General features: G+C 38.6%; 1 protein-coding gene across 5 annotated transcripts in view; it reads left to right on the top strand.

Moving 5' to 3' along the window:
- Window positions 1–24610, top strand: part of CLOCK (clock circadian regulator) — a 49379-nt gene that overhangs the window by 7602 nt on the left and 17167 nt on the right. For 4 of the 5 annotated variants that reach the window (XR_015749287.1, XM_026676562.2, XM_087963584.1 and 1 more), the window contains exons 2-10: window positions 13449–13687; window positions 14476–14606; window positions 14960–15051; window positions 15433–15492; window positions 15849–15997; window positions 18400–18491; window positions 19399–19488; window positions 22040–22160; window positions 24157–24270. Coding sequence is in view for 4 of the 5 variants with exons in the window: in XM_026676562.2 (XP_026532347.1) it covers window positions 15005–15051; window positions 15433–15492; window positions 15849–15997; window positions 18400–18491; window positions 19399–19488; window positions 22040–22160; window positions 24157–24270 (673 nt within the window). In the remaining variant the exon portion in view is untranslated. Of the gene's footprint in view, window positions 1–13448; window positions 13688–14473; window positions 14607–14959; window positions 15052–15432; window positions 15493–15848; window positions 15998–18399; window positions 18492–19398; window positions 19489–22039; window positions 22161–24156; window positions 24271–24610 lie in introns of those variants that run through there. The other variant, XM_087963583.1, reaches the window with a different exon arrangement.

The raw sequence follows: 24610 nt of genomic DNA, 5'->3' as shown, positions 1-24610 counted from the left end.
TTATCCAATTTCCCTTTATTTCTCTTCACTCTTATTCAATTTTATTATTATTATTTCATCTACTTCTTTCTGACTTAGTTACCATTATTCTCATTCTGTATTTCTACAAGGTTTTATTAATTTTCCCCCCAAAAAAACAACATAATCACACAACACACAAAACATAAAAAAGATCTTTTTGGAAAGTAACTTGGACCCAGGTATCTCTTCTCTTCAATTATATTCAGGCTCATCTTACATATCATTACTTATTTTATTTACCATTCTAAGTCTTCTATATTAACTTCTCCACATATTTCACTCTTCTTGATTCTATCTTAATTAATCATCTTAATTTGAGTCATTATATTTATATCTTTTGTCCATTCTCTATTATACCTTTGTCTCATTCCTTTTAAAAAGAAAGAAATTTCTCCTGAAATCACTAATCAGAGTATGATGCCTTTCTATCTCCCCACTAAATTAATCAAATTAATCTTTAAACTACCCAATCCGATTTTGCTTGGTACATTCTAACTGAATAATACATCTAAAACAATTAAATACATAGTTAAGCAATAGATTTAAATATTAAAAACAAAATACTATAATGAAAGTTTTATAATAACATCAATACCATAATCTTAATAAACTCTTTAATTAAAGTTTAATATTCTAAATCTCCCCTCATATTATATTTTCAAACCAATCATTATTAACATTCCAACATTTTAATCTCTTATCAACTCTCAAGCCATTTAAATTTTCTATTTCTGATACAATACTACAATATCATCTTATGTACCTTGCAAAATCTTTTTGAAGAAATTATACTTATCCTTTATCCCTAAAAAAAATTCTTTTTTCTCATTTAATTTCAAAACTTTGTAGCTTTTCTCCACCTTTTCCCTTTCTTTCTTCCCCCAACAAACCTTTCTAGCCCCCCTTCTTCTAGCCTCTGCCTTACTGGCTTCCCTTCTCTGTCGTATTCCTCTTCCCTTTTGTTTACCATCCTTATATTGATTTTGCACCTTGTTTTTCCCTTTCTTAAATGTTTTTTTAAATCTTAAGTCCTTTATTTCTCTTCTTTTTCTTCTTCCTTCCCTCTTGGTCGAGTTCTGAGATTTATTAAAGATGGCTTCCTCTCTTTGTTCTTCTTCTGCTGTCTTCATCTGTTGCAATGTTTGTTGATAATTAATAAGCGCCATTTCTAAAAAAAAGGAAGGCTTCTTTCAAACCAGCTTTACCATTTTGTTTTGCTTGCTCATAATCTTTTCTCAGTTCCTCGATAGAAGAAGCCATTATAAATCTTTTCTTTTCTTTTCTCTTACAACAGCCAGAATATTCCAAAGGAAAAATAAGACAATCCCAAAGTTCTCAGTCAGTCCAAACCAAGACAGAGTTCCCACTCTCCTCCTGGGGTAGTATCAATTAAAGAAAAAGAAAGTCCAAATCTGTTTCTTAAAATCTTATTGCAATATATTTTAGTCTTTCAATCCTTAAGGCATCTCCTCCAACAAGGTCTTAGCATACAAATATATTTTTTTAGTCCTCTCTTTTCCCACTCACCGCTTAGAGCCAGTTTTCACCTAAAAAAATAGGTTTCTTAATGTTCACTTTTATTCCGTAAAAAAGAGGGTAAGCTATCCTTTCAGCACCATTAAACTGCCGCTTTTTTCCTCTTCTCGAAGGTATCATTCAGAAAGTCATACTTTTCAGGAATTTTGTTAAATATGTCTTAGAGTCCTAGGAACCAACAAAGACTTTCTCCTCTCAAGCACTTTCTCCACTTCCTCCTGCGCATTCTTACCCAGCTGCCAGCTTCTTTGTGGCGGCCATTACGGACCGCCGCTGCACCGTCCTGGGAAAAGGGGGTTCTGCCGGCCGGGAAGGGGTCTGCAACACCCCCAAACCCTTCTCCGGATCCCCTACCTTCAGCTGCCCCTGCAGGGCAGCCTAGCTCGCACCCGCCTGGGTCGGAGCCCCAAAAACGGCTAGCGCGGGGGATCGCGCAGCCGCGAAATCCCGCCGCCGCTGGCCGACAAACCGGAAACCAAACCGAGTGAAATTTCTTTAGGGGTGCGGGGCGAAAAAAAGGTTGGGAACCACTGCTTTATGGGATAACATTACAAAATCATGTAGGTGGGCAAATTAAATTAAGAAATAGAATTAGATTTATATTCAATTAAAGAATGTAAACTATAATTAAAGAATTCAATTAAAAAATAGAAATGAAGAACATGTATGCTTTTTGATTAAGTTTTAATTTTTCAAATTAAAGAAAAAGCCTTGCCTGCTATGATCAAATTAGAACTCCAAAGAAGTTTGAAGAATTATGGTGGATGGAAGAATAATTGGCAGATGATTAATGTAGGTGCCCATGAGCTGTTTCTACAGGCATTCATTTCTTATAAGAAGTATAATTTGACATACTCATTTCTTTGAATATCTTAAAATACATGACCAGGCTATCTTTTCATTTACAAGAACTCAGTAAGTTTTTAGATCTAGCAAATTAGTTTGTTGCTATGGTCACATCAATTTGTGAAATTCCTCTATTCTTACCAAATAGTAACTTGAGATCTAAAGCCACTGGCAAACACAAATAGAAAAGTTGCAAATGTCTGAAGTTGAATAGATCTCATACTTGGATATGAAATTAGTGCTTATTTTTTTAATTGAAATGCAAGAGAGAAATGCATATTTGATACAATATTATGCAGTATATGAAAACAGACAAAGCTTCCTTCCTTCCTTATTTCTATATGATACCCATGTAATTAACCATTCCTCTATTACATATTGTGCAGTAAGCCATATTTACTTTGAGTAATTATCATGTCTATTCAATTTTATAGTCAAAAGTGACAATGAAACATTAAATTGGATCCCCATTTTTAAACCAGAGGTGTTAGGTTATATTTAAAGGAAAAAAAGCATATTAATAGAGAGCCAGTTCGGTTAAGGCACCAGGCTAGAAAGCAAGAGACTGTGAATTCAAGTTCCATCTTAGATATGAAAGTCAAAGTCAATAACTTTGAGCCAAATCATTGTCTCTCAGCCCTACCCAGCTCACAAGGTTGTTGTCGTGAAAATAGGATGAGGAAGGTGTGTTGATATGTTCACCACCTTTAGTTATTAATGAAAATAATAAAGGCGGATACAAATAAATAAAAGTAAAAATAATCTATTTCTGTAAATATTTACAACTGGGATTATCAAAGTTTTGGTGACCATTGGTGATTTTTAATTTTATAGAACTTGCAGTTGATGGGGTGATGATGTAAGGTGGGTGGAGCAATAGTTTCTTGGTATGAGTCTAAAGTGTTTCAGGTAATAATTAGGAGTTCAGTACAAACGTTCAAAAGTAAAAACCTCCATCTTTACATATTTCTAAGAAATGGAATATTTTGGCAAGGAATCACTGACACATGTTTTTAATTATAAAGTTAAATTTATCACTAAAGACTTAAAATGTTATGGATTTTATTTTTAACTTTAATTTTAAAGTTATAAAGTAAACATGCATGTTGAACATAAAAATAATTTATTATTTGGAACTAGTTCCAGGTTTAGTTCGGATCTTCCATTATTTTTCAAATGCAATGTAAATTTCAAAGAACTTTTTTTAATGATCCTGACTTTGGAAACATTATTTAGAATTAATGGTTAAGAATATGAATTGTGGAAAAAAATGAATGGGTTTGGGTTTAGATCTGCAGATACATTCTTCTAGTTTGCACAAAAATTAAAAAAAATCATTCTATTTTTAGAATTAGAAATATTTTAGAATAATACAGCCTTTTCCAAAGAATTGGGTATTTTGCCTACAGTATGTTTGAGCCTTATAATTTATCCCTGAGAATCCTGGGTTGGGTATATTTAATGATCTATTTATCTGTTCTCTTAGCCAACCATGGTATTTGCTAGTGTCTTTTCAAACACCAAAAGCATCAATAGTCTCTCTGTCCTGCTTCTTCAAGGCCCAATTTTTGCTTCCATATGGTGTTACATTGCTTGCAGTTTGCTGATCTTTGTTAGAATATTTGCTATCAATATTTGTTGTTCTTTAGTTTCATTCTTTCTGAGACTGCTCATGAAGTTCACAACAATAATGCCAAGAGAAAACTTCAGAACAAAAAAATAAAATTAAACTTTGAAATTTTCAGTTTTTCAAAACTGAAAAAGCAAAAAGGTTTGAGAGCTTTGATTCTAAGTATGTCATATAATTATTTCCTCAAATTGCTTGGCAAATGATTTTAAACTATGATTATTATCCCAAAATGATCTGTTATATGGCATAAGATCATGATGTAAAAAAGTAAACAAAATTACATACCAAAATAAACCAACAAAATCCTAGTGGTTTAAAGCAGTTCCTGTTTGTGGTGCTTTGGCAGAATACAGATAAAGTCCTTCCTTATTATTTAGAGCAGTACTTTCCAAATATTTCCCTTTGTGACCCAAAACTGCTTATCAGAATGTCCTTTTTACTCAGTGTAGGAATAACATTTTAACGAGCTTAAATGTCCGTAAATGATGGGTTTCTGGGCACTACCCAACCACTTTTAATGAATTTTGGGCAATTTACCCAGGTTTGGAAAGCTCTAATTTAGAGGGAATCTTCATTGTTTATTACTTATATGTTTTTCATCTGTATTTTCTGGTAGGTAAAAGTTTGGTTTGCAAGGGCAAATCCAGTAATATTTATTCTGGCTTTGTGGTAGTAAGGTTAATTGAGAGACAGTTGTGTAGTTTCCTAGTAGCAGCTCTTTTTCCTGGAAGAAATCAAATTTGTACTAAGACTGTGAAGGGAGACAGCCACTACATAAGGATGTCAAAGAATGAAATCTTCCTTTAAAACTGGGATGCAGAACTTTTTTAGGGGAAGGAATACATTCCATCTAAGAATATCAATGCTGGTGTTGAGGCATGAATAAATATAAAATAACATTTTTATTTAATTATTTTAAATTTTGTTTTAAAATATTTATGTATTTAAGAATAAATAAAGATAGCAGATGGCTTTACAGACTGTTAGAGCCACTCATTATCTTTCAAAACTCATTTTGCACTTTGTTTGCTGCTCTGTCTGCACAAGCCTGCACAGGCAAAGCAAGGGGGGATTTTTTAACAACATTTCCTCTTTGCCTATACAAACCTGTGGGAGCCCTGTTTTGATAAAGTCAGGAATAAGTTGACAGGACTCCTGCAGGTATGTTCCGACAAAGTGGATCTGCTATCAAAACTCAGTATTGGCCCTTTCTCCGTGTTTTGCTTGTGCAACCCAGTTGCCAGGTTACCCGGACAAAGTGAGAACAAAGCAGGGCAATAAAATGCCTAGTAAGTTTTGATATTACTCGCACTGCAGAGTTGCCTAGGCAAAGCAAGAGCGAGTTTTGACTCCCTTTTTAGCTGTGCAAATACCCTCAGCTGCATATGTTCTCTTCCTAGGAGTTCTAACCTACAATTTAAGAATCAGTGATGTTTGGTATTAATTGAGACCAAAGTGTATGATTAATTAATAGGTTATAAAATGACATAATTTTTGCTAAATAACTTTTAGCACACATATATTTTATTAAATGCATGTGTATATATACACACACACATCAGGCATTGCCAAATTGAACGAGAGGGAGAGGGATCTGGATGGATAGATTGATTAGAAAGAGAGATCTGGATGGATAGGATAGATAGATAGATAGATAGATAGATAGATAGATAGATAGATAGATAGATATTGAACAAAATGTAGAAGAGCGCTTCCTGTGAGAGAACTCATTTTTAGATTTGTGGTTTCTGCCATGAAAAACCATGGGGAAGATGCTTTTAAGTTGAACTTAACTTTTAAGTTGAAGTTAAAAGACTGGCTCTTTTTCAAGCCTTGGGTTAGCAATAGCAATAGCACTTAGACTTATATACTGCTTCATAGTGCTTTACAGCCCCTCTCTAACTGGTTTTACAGAGTCAGCATATTGCCCCCAATAATCTGGATCCTGTCTTCCTTTGATACGTGTTCTTTTGCTTTTTAATGGTAAGCCACTTAGAATCTATAAAATTGTACACTCTCAATATTGAAATAATAGTCTAAATAACTGCCATCTTTCAAGTTTTCCCCATCCAATTAATGATACTGTAGTTTAAAGTACTCCCACTCTGTCAAGAAGAGATGCTCTTATGAGGTGGTGAGTGAGAAAGAGGGATGATAATGTTAGGAAGGGAACAGAGTTTGGATGGTTTTTACTATTTTGAAAGTCATAAGTCACATTGTGGTGAGAGGAGGAGAAAAAAGTCAAATGAGGGCATAAAGTTGGGGCTTGTGGCATCAGTGGATTGAATCAGCAAAGAAGGAATAGAGGTTGAAAACTTCTGCATTCTCCTCCATGCTGCATCAAGAGCCCAGGATGGGTTGACTCCTTCCTATGACATCATTTAGCTGAGTCTGCACTAAGATATAAAAGCCAGCCCCCGGAAGAGACTCCAGCTTTTGACTCAGCTCCTTTCAGTCAGTAGCTGTGTCTCTGAAAGCTTCTGTTAGATAACACTCACCAGCGATCTTTAGTACCGTTTTTCCTCGTTTCAAGCAGCTCCCAGGATCTGGGCAGCTGCTCTTCCAGGAGAGCAGGACTCTCTCTCTCTCTCACTCCTGCAATGTTGGGAGCAGCGTTGCCAGAGCGCTGTTCAGGCAAGTTGGGCAGCGTCTGTAGACCTCCCCCACACCTGCGGTTTGAGCGGTCGTAAAAAGTGATCGGCAAACCGATAACAGCTTCAGCCAGCTAAGGTTCTGTAGATAGCACTCACCAGCGATCTTCAGTACCTTTTTTCCTCGCTTCAGCAGCTCCCAGGATCTGGGCAGCTGCTCTTCCAGGAGATCAGGGCTCTCTCTCTCCTGCAGCATTGGGAGCAGCGTTGCCAGAGTGCTGTTCAGGCAAGTTGGGCAGCGTCTGTAGACCTCCCCCCACGCCTGCGGTTTGAGCGGTGGTAAAAAGTGATCGGCAAACCAATACCAGCGTCAGCCAGCTGATCATGTGGCCAGAGGCTGCCCTTTCCTTTGCTGACTTCACTCGGGGCTCTTTATAGCCTAAGGAGGGATTCTTCTATCTCGGAGCCTGTTTCCCATAGTCAGTGGCCATCTTGGATTGAAGCCTTCCACCACGAGGTGAGCGGCCATTTTGTAAACCCGGGGGCCAGTTTATACCCTAAGGGGCTTAATACAAAAAATTTACAAACAGTTTCTTTCCATCGTAAGAGCCTTTATTCTTCAAATGGAGCAAGATAAGGGCCAGGCAGAGTTTTCCCCACCAGTGGAACAGTCTCTTAAACGCAATAAGAGAAAAAGTCGTAGGCAACGCACCCAATCAGTCCAGAGGGAGGTGGCTGCTAAAATGAGAGCTAAGGTTCTAGCCCCTAAGAAGGCAACTCAGGCTGAGTTGAGGGCAGAAAAGCGCAGACATGCAGCCCTAGAGAGGCAGTTCAACAGAACTATTCAACAGAAGGGAGTGCAACTACAGCAGGTTTCAGGTGATACCCGAGGGCCCCAGCCAAGCCCTCCCAGGGGAGGAGAAGTTATCTATGAGCCTTTCCATCCTCCATCCTGGTCTCCTGAGGTCTTTGCAGTACACTATGATCCTCAGGATCTAAGCAGATCTGGGCCTTATTTCCAACAGGCTTCTGGGCTCTATACTCCTCCCCCTCCCTCCAGGCTTCTAACCTCTTCTCAATCTAGGCCTGAAGCCACCTTCACTCCCACAGCAGCGGCCTTCTGCCTCTACCTTTGAGCATAGTCCAGGGGATATCTAAGATGTCTCTTTGGCCATTAGGCAGGGATTGGCTGAAGGCTTCAAGCAAATCCTTCGACCTCTGGAAAGGGTTCAGGCCCTTCTCCCTTCTCAATCTATATAAATTCCTTGCCTCATCACCCTGATTTACACAGGCCCCAGGACCTCAGGGTCCATTCTTCTCTACCAGAATGGGAGGAGGTTGATGAGGGGGGAAGGGCTTCACCATCTGAACACAGTTACCCCTCTCGTTCAGAACGTGAAGAGGGCGAGACCTTTGACCAAAATCTTTCAGAGGGAGAGGACTCTTGCCCAGAGCAGACATCCTCTGCATTGGTCTTCAATCCTTCTCTCTTCAGGCCATTACTCAGCAAGGCCTTGGTCACTGCCAAGCTGTCGCCAGAGGAAGTGGCTCCCGAGCCACAAGGAATTCCCTCTAGCCAGGCAGACTCACTCTTCTCCAAGCCTGTAGTGCATGCAGGGGTTTTGCCTTCTCCCACTTTGTTCCTGGACATGGTCAAGGAACAGTGCGCTTCCCCTTCGGCAGGTCCTCGCCCATCTTCTCTGGATAAGCGTTTCTACAACGTCAGCGCAACCCTGGACAATACCTGGCAGTGCCTTCTGTTGACATTCCGGTTCTGGCCTCGCTCTCATCTACTGGCACACTCACGTGGGCATCCATATGGTGGCTGCACCAACTCCAGATTAGATTGCCTACATTTGACCTTCGGTCTCACCAAGGCCTTAATAAGATTATTGCAGCAGCGGAATTCACTGCAGATGCCACTCTCAATTCCGCCAAATTTGCATCTAGGGCCATGGCATCTTCAGTAGCAGCAAGAAGACTGTTATGGCTCAGAAATTGGCAGGCGGAGTCACACCATAAATGGAAGCTGGCTTCAGTTCCATTCACGGGCGATAAGCTTTTTGGCGATGCTCTGGAACCTTATCTCATCGAAACCAGAGATAAACGTAAAATTCTCTCTTCCTCTGGGAAGAGAGCCGACTATCGCCCAGCTCCTTATACTGGTAAACGGCCCTTTCAGGAGGGTGGGGGTCGTTCCTTCCGTCGCTCTAAGTAATCCCTCGTTCTCCCCACCCATCGGAGGTCGCCTAGCCTTCTTTGCCTCCAAATGGGAGGAGTCACGGCGGATGGCTGCGTGCTCAGCACTATTAGGTCAGGATTACAGTTGGACTTCCTAATGCCACCCCCCAAAAAATTTTTTATCTGTCCTGTCTCTCGGGACATTTCAAGGCAAGACCTCATGAATCAGGCCATTCAACTACTTGAAATCCGAGCTATTCAAACCTGTTCCCCCCTCTCAACGGGGATGTGGGCTTACTCTTGCCTTTTCATCGTTCCCAAAGCCTCAGGGGGGGTAGCGAACCATCCTGGATCTAAAATTTCTCAACCAATTTGTAAAATACAGGCAATTTAAAATGCAGACTCTGCATTCTATTTTAGAGAGCATTCGGGAGGGCGATCTCCTCTCTTCCATTGATCTCATGGAGGCTTCCTCCACATCCCCATTTGGCCTCATCATCACCAGTTTCTCCGTTTCTGTTATCAGAATACCCATTACCAGTATTGAGCACTTCCCTTCTCCCTCTCATCGGCTTCAAGGGTCTTCACGAAGGTTCTGGCAGCATTGATAGCATCTCTGCTTTCTGTTCCAGTGAGGATCCAATGCTACTTGGACAACATTTTGATTCTGTCCTCCTCCATCCATGCAGCCCATCGGGATCTGCAAATTACCCTGTCATATCTCCAGAGCCACGGATTTTTCCACTCCTGTCCACTCCAATGGTTCCTGCTTCCCTACCAATGGGCAGGAACCAGCCACTCATCCATCAAGGTCCCGCTCCCGCCACAAATCCGGAGATCTCTCAATTGGTGGTGTTCCCCGTTAATCTGGAAGGGACTTCTTTTCAGGGTCCCAGACAGGCTAGTGATAACCACCGATGCCAGCCTCCTGGGTTGGGGTTCCCATATGCAGGGCCAGATAGCTCAGGACCTTGGTCCAGGTCAGAGCAGGCCCTTCCCATAAATTGGCTAGAGCTCAGAGCCATTTTTCTAGCTCTCAAGCATTTCAGGCACTCAGTGACCGGCTCTCATGTTCTAGTCCTTATGGACAACATGGCCGCCATGGCTCATGTTAACTGGCAAGGGGGGACGAGGTCCAGAGCCCTCATGGGAGAGGCTCTATGGTTGGGTTATGGGCAGAGAAACACCTGTTGTCGATCTTGGCAGACCACTTCTCCAGGATCAACAACTCCCAGGCTGACTGGCTCAGCAGGAGCCTAGTTGACCAGGCAAAATGGTCCATTCCTCCGTCTCTATTCAGGTACTTTCCCTCAGATTCGGAACGCTGGAAGTGGATCTTCTCCACTCCTCAAATCGCCCAGGTCACCAGATTCTTCACCAGGTTTCCTTGCCAGGGAGCGGAGGGGACCAAAAGTCTCCTCTATGCCTTCGGTGCAGATGGCCCAAAAGTCTCCTCTATGCCTTTCCCCCGCTCCCCATAATTCCGGCAGTAATTCGGAAGATGTTGGAAGAACGAGCGTAGCTCCTCCTCCTGGCACCCTATTGACCAAGGATGCCCTGGTTTGCGGACCTGGTCAACCTATCGGTGGCTTCTCCTTGGAGGATCCCAGCCCATCTAATCTCCCTTCATCAGGGGATTCTGCTCCACCCAGGGCCCCAGTGGCTCAAGCTGACCATGTGGCACTTGAGCGGCAGCGGCTAGAGGTGGCTGATCTTCCTGAAAGGGTCATCATCACTATCCTGGCATCTCGCAAACCTCCCACAAGGCGCATCTATGATGCCACCTGGAAGGCCCTTTCCCGATGGTGCCTTAGGGAGGGTCTGTCTCTCCCGCTTTAGCCCAGTTGGCAGAGGTTCTTAGATTCCTTCAGCATGATCTGGAGAAAGGTTTGGCCCCCAACACCTTACGCAGGCAGGTTGAGGCCCTCTCCTTGGTTCTTTCATGGGGTTCGCTTCCTTCCTTATCCCATCACCCTTCAGTCAGGAGGTTTTCGAAAGGGGCTTCCAACCTGCACCCTCCGGTGGTTCACAGGTATCCTTCCTGGGATCTTCATGTGGTCATTTATGCCCTTACAAAGCCCCCTTTTGAACCCCTTAGAACATTGTCTTTCCGTTTCCTCACTCTGAAGGTAGTGTTCCCTGTTTCCATCACTTCAGCCAGGCGGGTATCCGAGCTCACTGCTCTTTCCATCAGACAGGACATTTGTTCCTTTTACGATGATAGGGTTGTCCTCAGTCTGGACCCCTCATTTATTCCAAGGGTTAACAGCTGTTCCACAGGTCCCAGGACATTATGTTGCCTGGCTTCTGCCCCCTCCCGCACCATGACTTAGAGCAGCAGTGGCACACGCTAGACATAGGTAGGGCTCTTAGAATATCCATTAAGCGCACTTCCTCCTTCAGGAAGTCGGAAGACACAAACCGAATTTGGTTTCCTTTTTCCCTTCTCACTTGGGGCACAAGGCCTCTTCTCCTACTATTAGCAGGTGGGTCAGATCTTGCATTGAGCAGGTCTACAAAGCTGCGGCCCTTCCGGTTCCTCGAGGTCTGACGGTGCACTCTACCAGAAACGCGGCCACTTCGGCTGCCTGGGCGACCCAAGCACCCTTGGAGGAGATCTGTGGTGCGGCCACATGGACATCTCCGTCTCCTTTCATCAGATACTACCGTCTGGATGTCTTTGCAACTGCAACTTCGGCAGATGGGTGCTTCAATGAGTGGTTCAACAGTCGGTGTGATGAGCCGGACGAGGACCTGCCCGTGGACATGCAAGCTTTGGTATGTCCCATCTTGGGCTCTCGATGCAGCACGGAGGAGAATGGGCGTTGGTAGAAGTTACCCTGAACGCCCTTTCTATCTATGCTGCGAGAGAGCCCAGCCCCTCCCTTGATTCGTCTGGAGAGGGTAAGTCATATTTCTGTATTCATTTGGGCTTTTAGAGACACCTTTCAGTCTGTCAAGTATCTTCGCCAAAGCTGGGGTCTCTTCCGGGGGCTGGCTTTTATATCTTAGTGCAAACTCAGCTAAATGACATCATAGGAAGGAGTCAACCCATCCTGGGCTCTCTCGCAGCATAGATAGAAAGGGCGTTCAGGGTAACTTCTACCAACGCCCATTCTCCAACTGTTAAGGAGCAAAAACAATAAACAGCGAGTAAACAAGCGGGTAAGCAGTGATAAATGAGAGTAGACATTCGTAGGCAACAGGACGTTCATCTCAGCATTAAAAAAAAACCTAAGAAACAGTGGAGATTAATTTCTTATTTAAAATTAAGCAAACTGACAGATCAAAGTAAAAGGTCTCCCCAGGCAAGTAAAAGAATGTTCTCCGTCCTTCTCCTATCTTCACTTGTAGGAAAGGAAACAAGACCTTTTTTAGCCTGATCTTTTCAGTTTGAATTATTGAGTAATGATTTTAATTGTTTACATCTGTTTCTCCTCAATTCTTAAAACTTTTGGAAAACCTTTATTTAAACTGTTGAGAGTCAAGAGGCATCTGCTATTATATAGCAGAAAAACATTATGGGATAGCATGAGCCCCGATAAGCATGCCCGCAATCTATGTATTACTAAAAAAAATTGGGTCCATTTGATTGAAACCTTCAATTGGGAGAAACAATGCATGTAGAGAAACAACTTTTTGAATCATTAGCTCAAATGGGCTAACTTATATATATAATGTGTTCAAAATCCTGGATCATGATTCCTATAGCATTGAAATTTGGAAAAATTATAGTTGCTTTAGTGTTGCTGCACAGCCATAATGCTACACTGCGACAGTCAGTGGTGGTGGTCATGTGATTCTAATTTTCAGCCGTCCCTGCCAGCTTCGTACAACGAAAGTCAGTGAGGAAGTCAGCAGGAAGCCACTCCTCATCTCACTGCTTTTTTGCCCTCCTGTGATCATTTTGCTTCTCTGTTTAGGTAAAGAAATGTCTCTGAAATAATGACCCAACTGGTCACAAGTTATCTCGTAATAGTCTAAAGTTCTAAGCTTGACATGTGTATGCATAGTCAAGAGCTAAACATAGCTCTAAGGTATGGTGTGCGGTTTGATTTTCTGCCAGAATTCAAAATATTGGTAGTATGAATAGAACAGCCATATTCACATGTCATTGCTTTCCAAACTGAACTAGTTGCCTAAACTTATCAGATGATTTATAGCCACTCTGGAATTATTGTTTTTTCTAAATTGTGAGTGTTGATTAGATTTACAATATCAGAACTGAACAAATTTGGGCAATCACTAGATGAAGCAAAGTGATAGTTATTTGTAGTTAGCATCTGTTTTTTTTACAAGCCAAAAATAGTGCAAAATGTGTGTGTGTGCATACATATACTGTATTATATAATTTATAGATGAACAAGTAATATCGAAAATGAGTAAATCAAATGATTGCAGGTTTTTGAGATTATAGTTTTGCTGAATAGCCCTAATTGTATAAGTGTAATAAGAAGGAATTACTCAAGATCAAACCCTTATTTATTTTAATTGAAAATATTTATAGTACACTCCTTTCAGAAGTGTACAACTAAGTGGAGAAAATTAAATAGCAGTGTCACAACAGAATAAAAATACAGACCAATATGGCATGGCCACAATCAGTCAGTTAGAACTAATGTAGTTTGTTTCATCCCATCCAGAATCTGACAGCTTCAGGATACCAGTTCAGGCTTTCTACAGCATGTCTGGCTCAGTTCGGAATGATGGCATATGGATATCATCAGCATACTAAAGTCATTTCACTTCAAGACGACAGCTACTTCAGATAGATGTTAAATAGTATAGGAGAGATCCCTGAGTCCTGTGGTATCCCACACAGAAGCAGCCAAGGATTCAAGTTCTGCTCCTCCATAATTATTGACTGCAACTGCTTATTCAGGTAAGAATGGAACCACTGTAAAATGGTGCCCCTGAGTCCCAGTTGTTGTAATCAGTCAGTAGGATAATTAGTGGTGCTCAGTGATGCAAAGAAGTTGAAAAGATCCAAGAAAATGCATTCTAATTAAATTAGTTAAAATACATCATCTCCCCAAGCATCGTATTAAAAACAATTGTATAGGCAGTGAGATGATATATAGGAACCTACATAGCTACAACAAAGTGAACCTTCTAAAGAAATTTCATCTTATTAGGTAGGCCTTTCTTGCCTTTAGTTTAAGAAAAAAGATAAAATGGTCATAAGATTGCTATAATTTTTTTTGGGGGGGGGGAGATAAATAGTTGAGACTTTTATATGTAAAGGACAATAAATGGGACAGGTATGGAAAAAGTAGATAATTTCTTTCCATTTTAGAATATGGGATTAAATTATGGAATTTAGAGGCAAAGGAAAACATTTTTACACAGACTACACAGTTAAGCTGTGTAGTTCCCCTTCACAAGGCTTAGTTGTGGCTGTCAACTTCGGTAACTTTTATATTTTTAAAGTGATATTAAGATTAAAAGTGAACACTGGTTGCTGGGAGAATATAAGCGGTGCTTTTGCATCTGATTGGTAACTACAGGCACAAAATACTGGATTAAATAGTCCATTGGTCTAATCCAGCAAGTATTTCTTATGTTATTAAATATATTGTTTTGTTACTGTTATTACCATTATTATGATTAATATTGGGTGTTCGTCCTTTGGATTAAAACATTAACTTTTTTCTGTTTTCTTTTAAATAGTAATACGCGCTAGAACTTAAAAGAACTTCTATGGGCAATACATTCTGAAGATACCTTTCTCTCAAAAATTGGCCCTTTTGAAATCAGTCTTTGTAGAATATTGCCATTTATCATCCAGAAAGGAATACACGGTAAAATATTGCATGTTTAAATTTAAATCATAATTATGATATGTATCAATAAATAAGACTAGAGACTGGATGCAGGAATCTAGGTTAGGTATATCAAGCATCATAAATGGGATTTTTGAACCTTTTAAAAATAGCAAACTTTGATATGTTGTAAGAAATTGATTTCTTCTTGGTTTTTATGGTGGCACGTGCTGTGGCATGATTTGCTGAGGAAAGGAGCTATATTGAAGATACCGAAGCCAAAAAGCTCTTGAGCGTTTGGAACTTAATTCCCTGGCTTGTTGGAATCAATCAGAAAATAGAAGAAGGAATAATTGCAAATTCTATTTTCTTTTATTGCCATTTACCTACAGATCAGAATTACAAATGTCTACCACAAGACTAAAGAGTGATATGTTATGTTCCTTACCATAAGCACCCATAAAATGAGCTCCATTGCAGACCGGTAAGTTATTTTTAAATTTTAAGTTTATACTCTTAAAGTTACCTATGTTCTAAATGAAAATTTCAAAGGACAGGTGAAAAATTTATCTTCTATTTGTTACAAATTAGAATTAAGCTTTCACATTATCCTAAGTATGATTGAGACATGTGTGTGGACTAAAGAAAAAGCTTGGTAGGAATGTGGTAGATGTATCTCTTTTTGAATTGTTAAAATGGCTGCATCATTTGAAGTGAAATGGGGGGGGGGGGTAAACAGGTTTAATAAATAAATACTGTATGTAACTGGCTCTGAAGTATATCTGCTTCTGGCTATGGCTTCATGATCAGCACTATTCCGTGCAAGGTTATTGTTTTCTAAAACCCGTTTTTTTTTTCTTTGCAGAGATGATGGCAGCATTTTCGATGGTCTCGTGGAGGAAGATGACAAGGATAAAGCAAAGAGGTTTGTTTTGTGAAAGAGCTAGCATGAAACCTTTATTTGTGGTCAGGAGGGGTGTTTATGCATTGAAATTGCATTCTCTATTATACAAAGATATCCCCAACCACGTTTGCCATAGCAACAGTGGAGGAAGAAGACAATTCCTTGCAGTTTATGATTTCTTAAATCCAAAATGCCATATTTCAATGAATGGTCCTATATATTTTCCCCTAGATGATTTCTATATATTTTAAAATAATTGATACAAGATTTAAAAATTAAGAGAGAAAAAGGGGTTGCTGAATTTTGACTTAGTCATACTTCTATTCATCAATTTGCATGTATATTCTCTCTTATGGTAGTTATTAATTTTTTAATAGAGTATCAAGAAACAAGTCTGAAAAGAAACGCAGAGATCAATTTAATGTACTCATCAAAGAGCTGGGATCCATGCTTCCAGGCAACGCTCGAAAGATGGATAAATCCACTGTATTGCAGAAAAGTATTGACTTTTTAAGGAAGCACAAAGGTAATTTTTTGATGTTGCATGAAAGTTGTGAATTTTTTGAATTTACAAATATATTAACATTCTATTGTCTTTTGTACAGCTCCAAGGGAAACTCCTCTGAAATAACGGTACAAAATATATAAATCACACTCAGTTCCTCCTCATCCCAGTATATAATATTTAGAAACCTTGGCAGATGAGTTATTGAGAAGCCACTGGAACTAATACTTTAAATGGATAAACCATAAGCAGCAACCACCATTGCAAAATATAACATTTCAAAGATGAAAAATAATAGGATTAAGCAAATCATTTGAGAGACATGCTTCATAAGATGTAACAATACATAAAAAGACTCCTCTTTGAATTTTTAAAGCAGCCACATTTTTTTCCCCAAGCTTCCATACAGCTGCTTTGTAAGTAGTTTCTGGCTGTCTCCACATATATGTCTACGTATAGCCTCTTTGCTTCATTGTTTTTTCTAGTTGAAACTATATACATACATGCAGATGCAGCCTTTTAATGACTGAAAGAGAGATGCTTTATGGGGTTTCCACGCCTTACAAACTACTTCTTTTCAAGGGATTTTACAACTCTAGAAAAGAACACAAAAATTCTGTTAAAGTAGTCATGCTTCTGAAGGTAACTGGTTACATTATAGCAAACAAGAAATGTTTGGTAATACATTCAGTTTCTCTTTACCTTGAGCCCTGGTGGTGCAGTGGTTAGAATGCAGTATTGCAGGCTAACTCTGCCCAGTTTAACCCTGACCGGCTCAAGGTTGACTCCTCAGCCTTCCCTCTTTCCAAGGTTGGTAAAATGAAGACCCAGATTGTCGGGGGCAATATGCTGACTCTGTAAACAGATTAGAGGGGGCTCTAAAGAATTGTGAAGTGATGTATAAGTCTTAAGTCCCATTGCTATTGCTATTTACAGGGACTTATTTCTAAAAATAACACAACTTTATGTTTAGTGAAATTAGTGAATTTATTAGAGTTAATATAAACTTGACCACAAAATACCCCTTATATGCACATATGCCTACAGGTGAATTGGCCCCATAATTCTCATGAGGAATTCTTTAAATGTATAATTCTCACCTCTTCTTGTGAAAGCTTAGATGATAAATGTTGTTGTCCACTTCATTCCAGGCAAAACCTCTCTCCGTGGACTTTTACCTGAAGGGAGTCAAAAAACAGACCAGCTCTCCATTTCCTCAGTAGCTTAGCCCAGCAAGAAGTGTGTGCTATAACTGAAGTTCTTCCAGAATGGGTGGACTGATTTTGTGAAAAGGTTGAAAAAATATCCATTTAAGTTATAGCAGGGCTCCCCAAGTTTGGAGACCTCTGAGTCATAGTGATAGGTGTGAAAGATAAATATAAGAAGGAGTTAAGCCAAAGGGCTGTTCATTTCCCAAAATAAACATGCACACAGAACCAGCACAGAAAATTGAAAGCCAAGGACTTCATTAAAATCAATTTCTAATAAAATTAAGAGAGAGTGGTTTATATTAAACAAAAAATAGATTCTGGTTCGCTTCTGCTACCACCAGTCCTTAAATTGCTAAATATTTCCTACATCTCCAGTCTCCAGCTCCCTGAGAGAGCCTTGCTTGCTTGGCTGTGTGCCAACTGGGGAAAAGTTGCTCTGCTCCTCTCGAGAAAGAAGTTCTACCAAAGGCGAAATGGAGTTTCTTTGTCCTCTTTTTAAAGCCCGCCTTTTCTTGACTTTGACTGATTCTTTGGCTCACCAGTCGGATCGATTGGTTTAGGTTTGATTGACATGTCGGATGTAAGCTTTCCCTTGTCTCTTTCATGCTTGAGCTTCTTAGAATGTAATTTGTCCCCATTCACTTATAGTACTTCTATCTCACGCAAATTGTTTAATGTAGATCTTAAGTTTATCTTACATTTGTGAGCTTTGTTGGTTTATAGCATAATACCGATAAAAAATAAGAATTGTTGGCTGCAGCCAGAGTTTAAAGCCAATGGGTTTGTTTGTTTTTGGTGGCTGGAAATAATGCATTCTTTATCTAAAAAGCAATTTAAGGTCATGTAAGATGTGTTAGCTGGATGGAATTTAAAACTTTAAAAAAGGATTAACAACTGAGTTCATTCGCATGGAGAATTGATATTTGCTGTTGGAAAATAATAGTCTTATAGGACTATTATTATATTATTATAGGAGTATTGCGGGATCCTGGCCAGACACTTCGAAGCAAAATACAAACTGAGCAATTTTGCAATAATGAGAAATGAACCTTTTTATTATCAGTTTGACTGATTTAGTACTTACATTTTTATTCTTGACACATAATTTATTGCCTTCTCCCTATCTAGAATGACTGGATTGTTAGCAGCATGCAAAGATGGATAGGTAGAGTAAATTGTCTTTATGGACAGAAAATTTCTCTTCTTTTGTAGAAATCACTGCCCAGTCAGATGCCAGTGAGATTCGACAGGACTGGAAACCCACATTCCTTAGTAATGAAGAATTCACTCAATTAATGTTAGAGGTAATTTGTTTTCATCTTAAAATATGTGATTAGACTCTTATTGTATTCTTTATATTATATTGGTATAGTTAAATATAACTTTTTAGTTTTACATTATCCTTAAAGTGCATTTTTATTAATAGCATGTTAAAATATGTTCCAAAGAAATGCCACTGATGTCGAATGCTATCCAGGAAAGAGGGGCCTTGTTTATTATTTGGAATATAATATTTGTATATTCGTAAGATTAAATTGGCTCTTCGACTAATGCAGGACTCCTGATTTAATGTGTCCTATCACTTTTCAAAGCCCAGAAGATTGAGTCTAGTTTATAGAAAATGCTGTCTATTTTTCCATGACATGCCTGGCTTTTGAAAACTTTGGAAGACTTTTACTTTTCTGTTTTACCATTGTCTGAGAAGGCAAGCTTTTTTTGTTGTTTGTTTTGGTTTTTTGCAGTGTTGTCTAAACTCTGGTATTCAATTAGGACTTGATTCCAAAAGACAGCAAAGGCTTTTTTTTACCCTGGGAATTCATGACATAGTAATTTATTACTTAAGTTCCCAATTACCAATGTCTACTTTTTTGTTTCTTCTGGTGTTTTTGAAATAATATTTTTGCTGATATTTTATTTAAGTTATTTGAATTTCAGCCTTCTTAATTTTTATATAAAATAAACTCTACTGCTGTTAAGAGTCTTTTAGATTGAAAAATGAGATAATCTCAGCAATAATACACCGTACATTTTCCCAGACTAACCCAGGATCTACTATTTAGATAATGTTCAGCATTGCCAACTATATATTATTCACTGTGGAAAGCAGGTTTACTTTTACATTCAATTAAGTTATTTCCTTTTTCTGAATGTTAACTAAATTAACAGTTAGAGACCAGTTTATCTCTAACTGTTTCTTTTGTTTAATTTCAGGCTCTTGATGGTTTTTTTCTAGCAATCATGACAGATGGAAGTATAATATATGTATCAGAAAGTGTAACCCCCTTACTTGAACATTTGCCAGTAAGTACACACTTTCAGAGAGATACCAAACTTCTAAAGTCATTCGATGGGCAATTTACCATCTGCCATTTAAGAATCTGGAATTTAAACAGCATTCTCATCTTTTTAAAGATTCTGTTGTTTTTCTCAGTGGAACTTCTACCGTGTTACTCTCAGCTTTCCACAATCCTGGTGCCCTCTAGGTGTGTTGGATTTCCTCTCAGGCCATGCTTCCTGGGAATTATGTGAGTTGAAATTCATTGCACCAGGAGGGCATCAGCTTAGGAAAGTCTATACTTTCTAAGAACTATACTTTCTTTAAGGCCAGTGCTGTGACAGGAAGGTTTCTGGAGAACTGAGAAAGTGATATATACCCCTACTCTGTCAGGGGCTAAAACCAGAGCCTTTTCCATTCACCCATGTTTGTCCAGCATTACGGTATATTAAGCAACTGCGGCAGGTGCAGTATTAGCGTTTGGAGGTCACCATAAGACAGCTAGATATAAAATCTCCACAGACTTGGTCTCCCTTAACTGACTAGACTAGAGAGTACTTGTTAAAGATAGGAGGCCAGACATGGTCATTCTCTGTAGTAGCTCCCCTTTGTTTGAAGGCCCCCAATCTCATGACCTTCCTAAAAGCATAGATTTTTCCAGAAGGTCTTAGGGATGAATTTTAACCAGTGGTGCCACATTAAACAGTTTCAGCTTGTCACTTTTAATATTCATTTGGCCAATTTGATTATGTATTTATTATTTTAAGTAATTATAATCTTTTTACTATACGTGTTATAAATTACCTAGGGTCCATCACACCTCATCTGGCAAACAAGACATGTAAATAAATAGGAAAAGGACAATGAATATACTGTATATATGCAAACACGTGCTCCAAGTAAGATGCAGGAATGCCTGTGTAAATCCAGCAAGTTCTTCATGTTCCTGAATCAGCCTCTGAGTAGAGAAAGCAATATACATTTTTCCAATTACTAACAGAATATTAATAAATAATTGAAGAAGCAGGTGGAGTATGATGGCATATAATAATTCACAGTATATGTATCCTCCCCATGCAGACTATTAGTAATATTTCTGGTGGAGATCATGAAAAGAAATACACAGTTGAAGATCTTTAACCTACCATCCCAGTCCCGAAGATGCTTTTTTTTCAAGAGGCAACTGGACTTTCTGTTTTTTCTTCAAAGATGTTTCGCTTCTCATCCAAGAAGAAGCTTCTTCAGCTCTGACTGGATGGTGGGGAATGAAAATCAGAGCTGAAGAAGCTTCTTGGATGAGAAGCGAAACGTCTTCAAAGAAAAACCAGAAGCTCCAGTTGCCTCTTGGAAAAAAAAATACATTTGGGACAACTATGACCTGGATGACTGAGAATCTCCATAGACATCTACCATCCCAGTATACTGGCCATTTTCAAAACTTGCACTATGCTTTCTTTTTTGGACATAGATGAATAAGATGCAGTGTTTATAAGCATATATTCTCTTTAATGCCTTAAATGCTCACAAAATATTTATGGCTAGAACCAATGTAATTATCTTAAGATATGGCTTCTGGATTTTGAAAACTATTTTTTTCATTGAATAGTACTTCATGCAATAGCATAGACTAGCTTCAAAAGAAGTACTATTAAGAGATGGAGTGTTATTTGTCCAAAACAAACCTGACATAAAATTTGTTGCAGTTTTTATATGCTAAAGATTGAAATAATAATAATAATAATAATAATAATAATAATAATAATAATAGTAGTAGTAGTAGTAGTAGTAGTAGTAGTAGAAAGATAGATGCTTGTATGTGTGAGTTAAAATATGCTGGCAAATATGTATTTCTCTACACTTGCTGATCCAGGTCCAAACTTTGTAGTAGTAGGTTCATCTATCCGGAGAGCAGTCTCAAGTGATTGTGCTACATACATACATACATTTTGAAGCTGAAAATATTTGTACTGTGGCATGAAGTTTTGCCGCTGAAAGAAAACAAGTACAAAATCCTACTGATTGTACATGCATTTTTCAGAGCACTTGAAAACGAATACTCTGAACCAATATTTCATTACTTGTAGTCCAAAAGTCAAGGGAGGTTATTTTATGCTATGTTATGTAGAAATTACAAATGAAAGGCTTCTGTGATAAAGCAGTAGACATCTGTTTGTTTGTTTTTAAAAGTCACTCGTGAGTTCTAGTGACTACAAGACAATTTTTGGAAGTAGTTTGCTATGACAGTCTTCATGGGTCTGAGGAGGTGCTGATTGGCCCAAAGTTACCCATCCAGCAGACAGACTGCTTCTTCACAGAGGTTTCACAACAGCTACTTTAAAGCTGGATATTATAATCCCTCCATCTATATTCCTGGGACTAGAATCTAAGGCACAACTAATATTGGCAATATAGTAACCTTTATTAGCCACATCTGAATCAATACTGAAGTAGCATACCTGATCATGTGCTACAGAATGTATACTTTTTTTTTCTCTTTGACAGCTTGATTTTATATTAAAAAGTGTGATTCATTAATACTACATGTTAGTTTTCAATCTATTTTTTTCTCTCCTTTAGTCTGACCTTGTGGATCAGAGTATATTTAATTTTGTCCCTGAGGGGGAACATTCAGAGGTTTATAAAATACTATCCACACGTCTGTTGGAAAGTGATTCATTGATCCCAGAATATTTAAAATGTAAGTTGAATTTTTGAATAATTTTATAGTTACAAGGAGATACCCTTAACAAACCTGCATGTTTACAAATATACATGAACTTCATGAAAAGAATTATTTTATTTGTTGGGGTAAGAATCTACTGAAGTAATTTACATGACAAGTAAGTGAAAAGAATAGTATGACAGAAAACAAATGACCAGCACCAATGACTAAATTGGCCCAAATGGCGGGGGGCAGACAGGAACTAGCTGCAAAAGCAGCAGGCTGGCGTACACATGGGTGCAGCTCCACTCTTGTGAACAGCAGACTGGCACACATGCTGGTGCGTGCCGGCTCACCATTCACATGAGGAGCTGCGTGCGCACATATGCATCAGCCCACTTCTCGCACAGCCTGGTTCCGAATCGGCCACGGCCCAGTGCTTGTGAACCTCTGATTTAGAGTATCTTTGTTCAGTATTTCTATCAGTCGCATACTATTTCCTTACAATTCTTTATTCCCCCAATTTCATGTTTTCCTTTTCCTAGCAGGTTTTTTTAACAGGCTCTTGAGCTGTTTCTTGAGCCCCATTGCCTTTGGTACTTTTGTGCTTCTCCAAATAGTAGTTTTGTTAATCCTGATAGTATCTTCTCATTGTGTGTAGATAGGGCCATTTTTGCTGTATAAAAGATTACACACTCTGAATTACAGAAATGTGGGGCATGACAGGAAGCTGTATTTGTACACTGCATCTTCTAGGTTCTTTATCATTAAGAGCGATAACATTATCTAAACCCTATTGGATTATCTGAAACTGGGGTATTGGTAGAGACTGGAAATACTGAATCTGTTAGGTTTAGCCAAAAAAGAGACTTCAAGATGAAGCAGAATGATTTGGAAATAAATCATGTTTCCCTAGCATGGAATGAATTAGTGTGGATCTGCTCCATTCCAGTTCTAGACCTTAACTGCTTGAGTCTCAGTCTTTTTGAGACTCAGTCTTAATGTAGTGGACAACCAATTATCCCAATTACAGTATATTTTTGAGGGGGAAAGGTTCCTTTTGTTATTTCTTTATACTGGCTACTTTCCTCCAGTGTTGCATTTTTGGAGTTTTTATAGGAATAGTTTTTGAGCTGATTTAATTAACAAGCTTGACTGAGTCCTAAAGTATTTTGTGAAAAATATCAACCAGCTAATTACTTCTCAACCCCAACAACCACTTCCTTTAGAAAAAAAAGCATAATCATTCGTTTTGAAAAACCTTTAGCACAAAAACATTTCAACCTGTTTGATGCGTTTATGTGTATTCTTTGCAGAATAAATTATCATTGCTGCAAATGTCAGGTTTTTTCCCCCCCCAAAAGCAACATAGCTACTGGAACATTCTTCAAGAGATGCAGGTTGAAAGCCCCTGGTCCAATTTCTTTTATTTGGCACACAAAGAAACTCAAAGAAGAGCTATTTTTACATTTTTATAACAGTCCATGGACTGAAATAAGTGGTTTCTCTATCACTGAACTATCTGAGTGTCATAAAAGCTGGTCACTCCCAATGTAGCCCATAAAAAATTACTATTATAAATAATTGTATTTTGCAATGCTACTGTTTCTATAGATAAGTCTTAATTTGAGCTAAAAAAATAAGTTATAGTGATATTAGTCTGGACATAAACCTTTGAATCTGGAGGACATGCAGTATGCTTGCACAGACATTATTTTATAAAAGTGAAAGTTCTAGATCAAGGGTCTTCTAACTTGGCAAATTTAAGACTTGTGGATTTCAACTCCCAGAATTCCTGAGCTAACATGACTGGAGGAGGAATTCTGGTAGTTGAAGTCCACAAGTCTTAAACTTGCCAAGTTTGAAGACCCCTGCTCTAGACATTGAGTAAAGATATGAAAAATAAACTTAGATGGTTGAGATAAGATTACGCCATACGAAAAGCAGCTTCTTCCATTGGTTCTCATTTTGTGGAAATATCATATTTTAATTTAATCTTGACACTTCATCATTTATTGTTTTATTGTTGCAGCAAAAAATCAACTGGAGTTTTGTTGCCATATGCTCCGAGGGACAATAAACCCTAAAGAGCCACCTACATATGAATATGTAAAATGCATAGGAAACTTCAAATCATTGAGTAACAGTAAGTTAATTACATACTGTGTTTTAATAAGCAATATTTTTCAGAACTTTGACAATCTATGAAACTGTAAAATAAATAAGAAAAAATATTCGTATTTTTGCAATGAATAGGCATAATACTAAATTGATAATGATAACAATAATAGTACTAACAAGAATACACTGAAATGAGATGTGTTACAACGATCTGTGCATGGAAATACCAGAGAATGAAAGATTGATATCAACAGATTATTTGGAATTTCCTGAACCATTGATTATTTTAGAGACAACACATTAGATTCATCATAATTTTTATTGAACTGTAAATTACTGTGTATAAAGAGAATGAAGAAAACTGT

This window comes from Notechis scutatus, chromosome 4, assembly GCF_049901735.1.
Source record: "Notechis scutatus isolate UNSWTSFEM ecotype Mainland chromosome 4, rNotScu1.2, whole genome shotgun sequence".
Taxonomy (NCBI): domain Eukaryota; kingdom Metazoa; phylum Chordata; class Lepidosauria; order Squamata; family Elapidae; genus Notechis; species Notechis scutatus.
This window is presented reverse-complemented; position numbering and strand designations above follow the sequence as displayed.